Source organism: Rhineura floridana, chromosome 1 (genome assembly GCF_030035675.1).
Source record: "Rhineura floridana isolate rRhiFlo1 chromosome 1, rRhiFlo1.hap2, whole genome shotgun sequence".
NCBI lineage: Eukaryota > Metazoa > Chordata > Lepidosauria > Squamata > Rhineuridae > Rhineura > Rhineura floridana.
Genome location: NC_084480.1, coordinates 5724823 through 5737367, shown reverse-complemented (window position 1 = coordinate 5737367; position 12545 = coordinate 5724823). Strand labels below are relative to the sequence as shown.

Genomic DNA, 12545 nt, shown 5'->3' with positions numbered 1-12545 from the left:
AATTTGAATGAGTGCAAATTTTGAAAGATGGCTGTGTTTCGGTTCTCATATTGTTGCAGAAAGTGCAGATTTAATAGATTCAGCTTGAAATGTGAACTGAATTGAATTGCTCGCCCATACCTCTGGACATGACCTGTTCTTTCACCTTCAGTATCGAGTATCACAAGTCAAGAGCCCCCCTCAGTAGCCTAGAGCTGATCCTTGGAAACTCTTCTGGAAGAAAAAGTAATTGGTCTTCTCAACCTGCAAGATGTTACTGACCTAAAAAGACGCAAAGAGAATGGCCAGTTAATGCGCTTTTAATTATCCTTCCCCATCCCCCACCCCTGCCCTGCCAGCTCTAACCCTTGCACAGGCAGAAGAGGGAGACCTGAAAAGCCAAGGGCCGGTTGCCATTTTCTGCTGGCTCAGCGCATTCTTTCAGTTATTGCCGTTATTGTTGTGTCTGAATGCCTAATTAATTACAACAGTAAACGCGCACTTCTTTAATCACTGCATCAGCTGTCCTAATCAATCTTCATAATACGGGATCCGTAGTATGGCACCCATGAATTTTAATCTACATAAATTTCATAGGACCTCTCGCAAGCTTGTTGTACCAAATGATATAATTATGGATATAGATTAGGCTTGGGGAGAGTGATTTAAATTGGATTTAAGCAGAAGGTGAAGCAAGCCCTCCCATTCGCCCGTTTATTTATTTATTTTGATTCTGACCTTGCAGAGGTGGCTTTTAAGACAATACAACAACTTTCCCCATGACTGCTGCTGCTGCTGATACTACAGAGGGCAGGGGGTGTACTGAATCTAGAAAGTGAGACGTCCAGCTTGCTCACTCTTTATAGCAATTATTTAAAAAGAAATGGAAAACCAGTATCAGTAAAGATATATATGCACAATTCATAAAATCAGGAGCTTGTTATGGACCATGCAGCATTATTATGGTCTATGCAGCACGTTTTTAAACCTTTTCTCTTTTTTAAAGAAGATGTTTTTAAAGCTTTTAAAAAAATGTTTTTGAAGATGTTTTAATATATGTTAAAGTCTATTTTTAAAGAGTTTTTAGTGTTTTTAGTGCTTTGCCACCCTGGGCTCCTACTGGGAGGAAGGGTGGGATATAAATCTAATAAATAAATGTAAAAAAATCACATAATCTGGTCTGGGATGTTACGCCTTGCATTAATGTACCATGCAGGAAAACAGGAAGCAGTCTTATGCTGAATCAGGCAGTTGGTACATCTAGCTCAGTATTAACTACACTGACTGGTAGTGACTCTCCAGGGTTTCAGGCAGGGCATATTCTGAGCCCAGTAGAGTAGTTACAAATTCAGAAGTGCAGGGTCCCTTCATGATAGTCATGCCACGCCCCCTCATAGCCACGCCCCCTCACTCGCTTGCTCTCCGTCATCATCTCTACACGTCTTTGTCCTTCCCATGTGCACCTTCTCCCAGAACAACAGATGTCCCTTGGAGCCAATCAGCATGCAAGGGGATTGTGTTAGAGTGTGTTAGCTACTGAGAAGAGTCTTCACAGTGGCTGGCTCACCTTCTTTCACTCTGATTGGCTCCAATCAGCAGGAAAGGACAAGGAACCATATAAGGAGATTCTTCTCAGTGGCTAACACACTCCTCTTTCATGTGATTGGCTCATAGGATTCTGGAGACGTAGGGACCCTGCTCCCAAAAAAGTAAGGGATCTAAGACCGCTGAGACCCTGGACCACTACACTCCTGTCTTTTTTTCAGCCTAAGGGCCACATTCCCTGGTGGGCAACCTTCCGGGGGCTGCATGCCAGTCTGGGGTGGATCCAAGTGGCAAAAGCTGGGTAGATCAGTGGATGCAACTTTTCCTTTTGTACAGTAGGCTACGTTACAAGCATGCAAATGTCAGAGGTTGCTTTCTACACCTCTCACTCCTTCATCAGGCAAGCGAGAGGCATTGTCACAGTTCAAGGACACATTCCAGCCAGGCCAACGCACTTGAGGGGTGGTGGTGGAACAAGACCATTGAGGGTCGTAGCCTCAGCCTAGAGAGAGTCCCGAGGGCCAGATAAGGCAGCCTAGGGGCCACATCCTCCCCCCCCCAAGCCTGAGGTTCTTGACCCTTGGGTTATAGAATCAGATACAATGAACATCTGGCATGGGGATGGAGGAGAGGGAAGGGTGGTGCTTGAAATTCAGAGCAGGCATGGAGGCTCTAGGAAAGGCATGTTGCAGATAGACTGGAAGCTTCCAAGGGGTAAGTCTAAGTCGCATCACTCCAGCAACACTACATGGCCACATGTGATACAGGCATGGGGAACATTTGGCCCACAAGGCTATTTTCCCCCAGCCCGTGCCCACCTGCCCCACACCTGATGTGAGGCATGGGGCAGATACAAGTGTGGCTGCCTATGCACTGATGGGAGCCTTGCATTGGCAAGGGAAAGTAGGCTTTGGCTCTACCACCCATCAGCTGTTTTAAAGCTTCGGGTGTTTTAAAGCAAGCCCTACATGGTGCTTTGAAGTCCTAGTTTTGGGACTTCAAAGCACCCAATCACCTGACATCATGATAAGAACATAAGAAGATCCTGTTGGATCAGGCCAAGGGGAGCCCATCTCATCCTGTTCTCACAGTGGCCAACCAGATGCCCATGCGATGCCTGCAAGCAGGACCTGAGCGCAACTGCACCATTGGCCATGCTGGCTGGGATGATAAGAGTTAGAATCCAACATCTGAAGGGCCACAAGGTCCCCAGTCCTGGGTAAGATGTTACTGAGGAGGGGGGAAGGGGAGAGGCACAGGGCTCTTCTTTTCGGAAATGGCCCATACCTTTTATAACATCTTATTCTCTCTCCTAGATTGTTTGTTTTTAGCCAGTGATGGCGCTAATGGGATTTCCAATAGAAAATAGCCTGTTAGAGCTGCTTGTGGCCAGCAATCTCGCTGCCTGTCCCTTTAAGTCACACACATATCCCTTGATGTAGGTTGATAACTTTATTTGCACTGTAGGTTTGCTGAGGTTTATTTTCAGATGAAGCACTTGTCATCATGCTGTCTTTGGGGGGGGGTTGGCAGCGGGCAGAGACTCAGGGAAAGTGACATTAACAGATCTACTTTCTTTGAAGGACTTGGGAGTCGTTTCTTGACTCCTGCTTAATGAATAAGTGCTGCCTTTGTTAAATTTATATTTATGGTTGTCAAGTGAATAGGTCATTGGCTTTTTTTATGTCTCCAGGTTTATGGAAGGTTATCTGCCATGGTGTCATATTGGCCAGGATCACCTCGCAAAAGAGGAGACCATAGCTGAGAGAGAGATTTTTCCACTGGGATATGGAAATGCTGAAATTAAGAGAGAGGCCGCCTCCTTCCCTTGGCCAGAAAGGATCCTTTTGCCCCGAGATAACAAGAGAAGTTACTATCAGCATACATTTTATCAGCTCGTTGTTGCCTTCCATTTTATGGGCAAGATCTTGATTTCTATGTATCACAGCCGGCCAGGCAAGCCTCCCCAAGAGGCGAGCACCATTGACAGGTTCATACTAGGGATGTCATACTTAATGGGCTCAAGTTACAGGAAGCCAGATTTCAGCTGAACAGCAGGAAAAAAACATCCTGACTATTAGAATGGTACTGCAATGGAACCAATGACCTTGGGAGGTGGTGGGCTCTCCAACACTGGAGGCCTTCAAGAGGCAGCTGGACAGCCACCTGTCAAGGATGCTTTAATTTGGATTCCTGCATTGAGCAGGGGGTTGGACTCGATAGACTTATAGGCCCCTCCCAACTCTATGATTCCATGCTAGAGACAAAAACAGAAACAGTAACGGAAATTGCCAGTGTTTGTTTATTATTGATTGGAAATCAATCCAATTCATACAATGGGTATTCCCTGTTGTTGCTTTCAGTCCACCAGTGATACATAATTTGGGTTGTTTTTTCCCCACTTGCATTGTGTTTCCTTTGCAGTGAAATGAATGGGGTAAAATAGTGTAACGGCAATGTAAGTTATGTAATAGCTACACAGTTAATTATGAAAGTTATGTAATTTTGCCACAGCGGACAGCAAGGCGAATGATGTCATTTTGGGCAGAAGACAAACCGCAGCAGAATAGAAACAGGGCTGCGTGCTGCAAATACAGAGTGGAACGGGAAGCAATGCCTTCCCACATCCCTGATTCATACATATTTTGGTTACACCGCAACACAGACTTTTTTGTACCCCCAAGCGGATGGCAACATGCTTAGAGATTTCTCCAACACGTTTCAGGGCTCCTTTGAGGAAAGGGCATCGCTCAGCCATAGATCATCTCTTTTACATGCAGCAAGTCTCAGGTCCAATCCCTGGCTGAAACCCAGAGAGTCACGACCAGTCAGGGTAGACAATACAAAGACAGGCAGAACAATAGTCTGGCTTGGGGCAGGAGAGCTTCCTATGTTCCTTGGAGGTGACATGGTTGCAGAAAGCACATCATCACAATAATACAGTGGATGGATAGTGGCAATGGGCTGGGCGAGAATTGGCACCAGACTCAAGAATACTTGGATCTGGGGTGTTCGCTTGGGTAAAGGGAAAAGGTTAAGGGTTATTGATGGTAGCTTTCTAGCCCTTTCCAGCTGCAATGCCCCAGACCCTGAAATGGGCCAAAATGTCTCAAGGTTTCTCAAAGGGCTCTAGCCCTTCAGTCTGTGGAGGTATGCCTGTGATCTGAGCAGGATTTCTGGTACTAGTAGAGAGCTAAATGGGTGTCAGTGCCTGGACAGCATATGCAGAATGGATGATTTGTCATAAGCAAAATCTGCATATATGCTTTAATTAATTGCGTTATTTAGTATTTTGTATTGGACTATGCCTTACTGTTCTCCTCTCTGAATTCTAAATTTTTTGAACTAGAGTGGAATATAAATCCATTAAATAAAAAAATAAATAAATAATTCTCCTGGCTTAAATAGGTGCCACGTGCCAGAGTTTGGGGGAGGGGTGTAGCATGCAATATACTCCTCCCAGTGAATGTTTTCATGAAGGCAGTGCGTCACTTCACATAACAGCAGGTCAGGGCACCCATGTCAGCATCCGTCCTTTCATGGGATGCACCAGGTGCCTGTTCTAGGGCAAGCCAAGGGCATCCAGGCAAATACTTTGTAGGAGTCTGCTTCCGCAGTGTCTGAGCCCTTGCCTCCAGGTGAACTTCCATTCTCACAGACAGGAGAGATGTAAAAGTGTGGCGAGGGAAGGGATGGGCACCCACAATCCCCTCAGGGGCTGTCTTAATAATGTACAGAGCCAGAGGGACTGCGTAAAATCGAGAGGCACCAATAAATACCAATTAAGCTCGTAATAAGAAGTGAAATATTAGGGCCAAGGTGACATTAGGGGGACGGAGACTCAGCCAAGCTTTGCTTTAAATATTTTATTGCTGCAGATCAAGAAAGAGCTCGTTCATCTGATGTCTTTTTGCAAATTTCTCTCAACCCAAGAAGGAAAGGGGCGTGGGAAAGGAAAATCCCCAGCCGTCTTACCTTAATTTGTGTGTTCTCTTCATTTCCCCCCCTTCAGTATAATGTTGTTGCAACGTGCTTCATTTCCCGTGGATGCCACAGGGATGGATGGATGGGAATCCTCAAAATTGGGTTTGGAATTGGGTTTGCCTAAACCAGCCTTTCCCAACTAGTGGGCCGCCAGATGTTGTTGGACCACAACTCCCATCAGCCTCAGCCATCATTGCCAATGGTCAGGAAAGATGGGAATTGTGGTCCAACAACACCTGGTGGCCCACTAGTGGGAAACGCTGGCCTAAACTAAGCAAGCACTTTTGAGTTTCATTTGGACCGAGCCCAGATTTGATTGTTTTAAACCCAGTCCCACTCTGAGCTGCAGATGCTGTTAAAAGCACCAAAGGCCTAGAAGCCTCCCCATCCCTTCACCTCTCCTCAAAAGTCACCTGACCACCTAACACATCGCCAAAAAAGGAGGAAATTCAGCCATGCACACCCCGAGAAAGAAGAGGTTTTGCATAACATTTACATATGCTAATTTATATACATAGATTTGGAAGTAATTTAAATGTGAACTTCATTACATATCGGTCACCATAGTGGACAAGCCTGCAACTAGGTGACTTGTGAGCCTGCTCAGATATGAACTGTTGATGGGCACCTCCATCATCATCATCATTACCCACCAGGGCGAGTCACAACTATACAAAATACAACAGTAAAAAACATTTGAAACAAACTACAGTCACACCTAGAGTGGGCCCTTGAAAGAGAAGACTCCTTCAAAGAGAGGGCTGTCCTCTGGAAAGTAGGTCACATGGCCACCCTAGCTGCAAGTGGTGGCCACGAGAGGAGCTGATGTTGCCACCTTCCTTAGGCCCTTGAATACTGCAGCAATGGCATCCCAGATGCCAGGATCCCTGGGAACAGTCATCTCCCAGGGCTCCAAGATCCTTAACAGAGATCCAGGAGCCTGAAGTGTCTAGTCACTTGCCAGGGACAAAGTGGCAGGGCAGGGGAGGGGGGGCCTTCCTTCAGAAATATGAAACTAGAAGTTACAGAATCCTGGGAACATATAAAGCTGCCTTACACTGAGCCAGACCATTGGCCCATCTAGTTCAGTATTGTCTACACTGACTGGCAGCAGCTCTCCAGCATCTTGGGCAAGGAGACTTTTCCAGTCCTACCTAGAGATGTTGGGGAATTAAGCTGGGACCTTCTGCATCCAGCCCTTCCCCCCATTTGCCCAAGGATGCTGAGAGCTAGTCACTTTTTTTGCAGGAAGGGAGGCAGAGAAAGCTAATGGATGCAGTCCCTGTCAGGTTCTGGGACACTGCCAGATCCCACAGAGAAAGCAGCAGGGGTAGAAGACAGCCACTTGCTCCAACAGAGGCACTGGGAGCAGATTGAGGCCTTTTCAGCCTCTTACCTCCAAACTGCCTCCTCCAAGCTCCGCCCCTTGTATACAACCTCAGAGCCTTAAAGGGCACTCCTTCCCCATTCCCCAGCCTCCCTTTGGTGCATTTCTGGCAGCGCTGGACGGGCGATGTGCGGTGGGAGGCATCTGGTCCTTCAAGCTCAGGGGGAAGGTGCCTGTGAGGGTTTGGGCCTTGGCGCCATAGGCCCCCCTGTGATCTGGAAGGTTCCTCTAGTTGCTTCTCTCCAGCAGGCTCAGGGGCATTGGTTTCCCTTTGTTCAGCACTCAGCTCTGAACCCTGAAACATGACCCTGCTCCTCTATGGCCTGTGCTCTGACTCTGGGTCCAGATTGCTGCTAGATTCAGGGTTCACGACAGTCCCTGAGTTGCACTGGCCAAGAAGCAGGGATTTCGTTAGAGAGGTCCAAGTTCTCCCATGATCGGCTACAGCCTTGGGAACATATGCCTCGCAGTGAGTCAGACCACTGGTCTAGCTAGCTCAGTGTGTGGACTGGCAGTAGCTCACAAGTGTGTCAGGCAGGGGTCTGTCCCAGCCTTACTTGGAGGTGCCACTGGGGATTGAACCGGGGTGGGGTGGGGCTTCTGCATGCAAAGCACTGAGCTGTGGCCCTTCCCCTCAAAGGAAGGTGCATTGGTCTGACCTAGCAGGGCTCCTCTTACCATAGCTCGGTTATTCCTGGCAAGGCATGCTCCCAGTTTCATATAGAAACGGATCCAGTTTACATTGAAGTGTGTGCTTTGCACCTCCAGATGATCCATGCTTGCCGATGATCCACGCTTGTTTGTGTACTTGTAATTCTCCTCTTCCTCTCTCTTTTGTGTCTTCACAGCACAGAGTCCCACCGCAGCTGATCCCTTGCAGCAAGCCTACGCTGGAGTGCAGCAGTATGCAGGTCGTTAGTATTAACACTTTCCCCCAATAAACCTTTCACTTCTCTGATGCCTGATTTGAGCACTCTTCATCACTGGTGTAATGCGCCCCGTTATGTGCATTTTGGAATACCAACATTCAAAATGGACTGTACAGAATTACATATGAACATGTATTTATTTGTTTATTCCATATTTTACTCTGCCTTTCCACAATCAATGCCCAACACAACGAAGGGCGCTTCCAGGCAGCCTCTGTTTTCAGGTGGGATTCAGTCGCACACTGGCAAATTCAGGTTCCCCAATTATAATTGACTGGTTTTGTGTAACAAACCCGGTTCCCTAAAAGATCACACTTTTGTGATAAGGAAAGTGAGGGGAACCTTCCCACAAGCAAATCAGAGTGAATGCTCATTAGGTAGCCGACTTTGCCTATCCTGCCTGCAAACAAATCAGGAAGAATGCTCAATAAACTAGAAGCACCTTAACAACAATAAAAACCTACCATATGCCCAACCCACAGAACCAATCACACAAAAATCCATATAAAAATCAGATAAAGCATATTAAAAAGTCCAAAGTCATGTTTTTAAACATAATTAAATTGAGAAATTAAATTTCTAAATTAAAACACAGAGCAGCAAAGAAAACATTCTTCATTTCGTATAAAGGTCCCTTATCCAAGAGTATCAAAATCCCATGGATTATAGCAGGTAAACCCTATTTCAGACCTCCTAATGGGTCCTCAGAGTATCAACTCTCATTTGTGAAAAGAACACATTTCTAGTCCTTATGGTGTGAGAATAGAATGGATCGCTATCTTATGGAATATCTGAAGACAGAGGTGAATCAGTGAGAGTCCCAGGAAGTAGGGCTTCAGAGCCCCATACAAAGAAAACACCCTTTTTTCACAGTGCAGAACTGAAGTGGCCATTGCACAGAGAATGTTATTCTTGTACAAGTGCGAAGTACTTGTAGTGTGAATGGTTAGCAGAAGTCCTTTACTCCCAAACGTTGGGAGTGTTTTTTTCTGGGGTAGAGAGAGGCATAGAGGATCATGCCCCCTCCCATATTGCACAGAACAAACAAAGAAACTTAAAGGAAGTCATTCATCTTAAAAGGTGGTACTATGTAGGAAAGTTTAGTCATCTAAAAGAGGGTCATAGAAAACATGATACATTTAGGTTTAGATTTGGCTTAGGTTTATTACATTTGTTTGTCGCTTCCCACTAGTGAGTTTTGAAGTGATTTACAAGCAAGTAACAAAAAAGACAATATTAACATTACAAAATACAGATTAAAAGCAGATTTAACAATATAATATCATTGGTGCTTCCCAAATGTCTGGGAAAGCCCAAATATCTTTGCCTGATGCTAAAACAATACCAAGGTTGGCATCAGATACGCTTCCTTAAAGAGAGCATTCCATAAAGATTTCACAAATGTTGGTCAGGAGCAAGTTGAGGAGTTGTCCCCTGGGGAAAAAGAGAGATGAAAGAAAGGCTTTCACCAAAAAAATCCTTATGTAATAAGAAAATGGCCCACATTCTGTTTTCAAAAGTCTTCTCAGCCAAGAACTGATCTTAAGAAAGCTCTTCCTGGAGAATGATCCACACAGATCACTTTGTGAGACAAATGATCTCCTGTTCCAAGCTGCCCTGATCAATATTTTTGGTTCACATATAAGTAGACCCCTTTTCATGGCAATTTAGTAAGTTTGTTAATTAAGACAATAGGTTGTAACAAAATCATCCAAAAGTTACACATTAAGTATAAAAATAAAAACATTTTATCTGGGCAATTATTAATCTTTAAAGCAATCCACCATATTCTTTTAAAAATGTTGCAGTATATACATCTCTGCAAAAGCAGAGGACACATGCTTTCCAGTTAAATATCCCAGTTTCTATTTGCCAACAAAAATTATTATTTTTTGTTTGACCTATGAGTCATATCAGAGAGAAATTGTTACAGATCTTCTTGTAAGCAGACAGGCCATCCTGCAGGGGTTCCCAGACTCTGGTCTGTAGACCACCAGTGGTCCAAGAGCTTCATACAGGTGATCCACGGCATGTCCACATTAAATATTCATATTGACTTTTATTTTCTTTATTGCTCATTTTCATAACAGTTTAAACTATATGGAATGCAAATTGTGATACAATAAAATGATATGTAAGAAATAAAAGAAGTGATACCTATACTGTTAAAAATCATACATTGCGTTACAACAGGCAGAAAAATCAGGTAGTCCACCAAGACCACAAGCCATTTCTAAGGTTGGGAACCACTGCTGTAGTGGAACAAGCCCTCAACAGCACCCTTCCTGGGATCATAAAACCTCAAAGCAGCCATCCAAAAACTGCACATGCAGTTTTGTTGTACTATGGAGTGAGTTTTAAAAATGTTGCCTGTGGTACCGATGAACAGGTATCCAACTAGCTCAGTCTGTCTGTGGAAGGATTGTTGCTTGTACTATGGAACTTGCCCCCTCCTCTCTCCATACGCACCCTTCCCAAATCTGCTAACCGACTGAGGGCACACACAGTGAGAGAAGGGAGAGTTCTATTGTGCAGGCAGAAATCCTTGTGCTTATGGAACAAGTTAGTTGGATAGTGCCCAATGTCTCTTGTTGCCTTGCCGTTGAGTAACTTGAAGAGCTAAATTAAAGGCTTTTGGTACCCTCAACTGAACCATCTCCCACCAGTTTTGTGGCACCTTAAAGACTATCAGCCAGCTCACAGGCACATGGTGCAGTGGCTCACAAGCAACAGATTTACAACAACCAGCATATAACTGTGTGTGTGCGTGCGCGTGCGTGTGTGTGTGTGTGTTAGGGATGAGAGAGAATTCTGATTCACATTTGAAGCCAAATTTATCAAATTTTCACTTTCCAAAACACTTTGAGAACTGAAACACAGCCATCCTTCAAAATTCACACTTACACAAATTTTGTGATGCAGTTCACAAACCAAACAATGTTTACAAAAATGCATATATCAAGGGGAAGTGTGCATAAAACTATGAGTGAAAATAGCATGCAAAACTGCATTATAAGATGAGAAATGGGTTGCAAAAGTGTGTACATTAGTCAAAGCTCCCTACAAAAATGTATTTATTAGGAGAAATTTGCACTACAATGTTGGAGAATTTTCATGAGGATTTTAAAAAAATCGCAAATTGCTGCAGAACTGTGGCGAGCTGAATTTAAGACTGGAAAAATGAGAAACTGATAGAACCGAAAGTGACAGCCCACCAGCCTCATGTGGGAGTGCATCAGAGGCTTGAGGGATTGGTCTCTAGTCCACAGAAGCTTATGCCGTAATAAATTGGTTAGTCTTTAAGGTACCACAAAATCCTTCGTTGTTTTTGCTGCAAGAGATTAACCCAGCTACTTCTCTGCAAATCTTATATAATTTATTATTCATCCCCTCCCGCCCCGTTTACTGCCCCATGAGCTTAGTTTCAATACCATGCCATTCTCCCAAACCATTCACTGGGCCCTCAACATTGCCTGCTTGGGATTACTGCAGACGAATTGTGATTTGTGATGCTTTTCCAATGTGATTCTCAGAGCTGCACAACCAGATTCAGATTACAGACTGGTCCATCGTACGCATGTTCATCATTTAATGTCTGCATCAAGTTGCAGGTAGCATTTGTGAGTGAGCCATAGCAGCTCGAGCATGATGAAAGGGCTTCTGCAGCACCTCCAACCCGATGCTACCTAGGAGAGTCAGTTCACACATTCAGAGTTGAGGAAGAAAGTGATGACATGCATGTGTGAACAAGACCTCGGTCCAAAGAACACTAAGAGTTACTAAGCAAAATAAGACCAGCTTTCCAGAACCCAGCTCCTTCTGGGCTCAAGTTATGACATGTCACCTTCTGGCCTGATGAGGTTTAATTCATGGTTGCGGGTGATGATTGGGAAGCATCTCTGGTTCTGCAAAGGTCCTGAAATCTTCCCTTCTTTCTGTTCTCTTTCCACTATAGCTGCATATCCTGCTGCATATGGCCAGATAAGCCAAGCCTTTCCACAGCCGCCTCCCATGATCCCACAGCAACAGAGAGAAGGTGAGTGTCTTTGGGAGACTATGTTGACTACAAGCTGATCTTTCGGTAGTTCCAGAAAGAAACGCTTGCCAACTATTGCTCCTGTCAATCGCACCACCTTTGTAATGCTATGCACATATTGTGGGGAATGAACAAGATCCAGGTGTCATAACATGGGGAAACTCCTGCAAGAAATCACCAGGGAAATAGAAAAAATCAGCATGCTGGCTGAGGCTGATGGGAGTTGTAGTCCAAACCATCTGGATGTTGCAAGGTTAGAATCATAGAATAGTAGAGTTGGAAGGGGCCTATAAGGCCATCAAGTCCAATCCCCTGCTCAATGCAGGAATCCAAATCAAAGCATTTATTTAAAGCAACTGCTCTTATTTTCTGTGCTCCAAATAAACAGCATTCAGCAAATAAGTGTATGCATTTATTTAATTGGGGGATGTGTGACAAATTCACTCTTTGCGAATTCCAATACAAACCGACCTGGACTGCACCTACTGGACTACTGTATGAAATGGAACTTCGCTATCCACTGGATTTTGCAATTTTCTGAATTTTGTCTCAGCTCAAAAAACAACAACGTGCATTTAAAATGCAGTTCAGTGTAAACAAGTGTAAAATGCATATTTTGAGAGAGAATAGATTTGGAATGGAAATGTGCACGCTGTGAGAAAATGCATTCAGACACACATGTCAG

The 12545-nt window shown here is 44.6% G+C and overlaps 1 protein-coding gene across 47 annotated transcripts in view; it reads left to right on the top strand.

Moving 5' to 3' along the window:
* CELF4 (CUGBP Elav-like family member 4) overlaps nt 1-12545 on the top strand; it is a 1013450-nt gene that overhangs the window by 966235 nt on the left and 34670 nt on the right. For 18 of the 47 annotated variants that reach the window (XM_061607379.1, XM_061607361.1, XM_061607397.1 and 15 more), the window contains 2 exons: nt 7744-7809; nt 11780-11860. In XM_061607379.1, coding sequence (XP_061463363.1) covers nt 7744-7809; nt 11780-11860 — 147 coding nt within the window. Of the gene's footprint in view, nt 1-7743; nt 7810-8493; nt 8497-11779; nt 11861-12545 lie in introns of all 47 variants that reach the window. The other 29 variants (XM_061607394.1, XM_061607391.1, XM_061607369.1 and 26 more) reach the window with 3 other exon arrangements.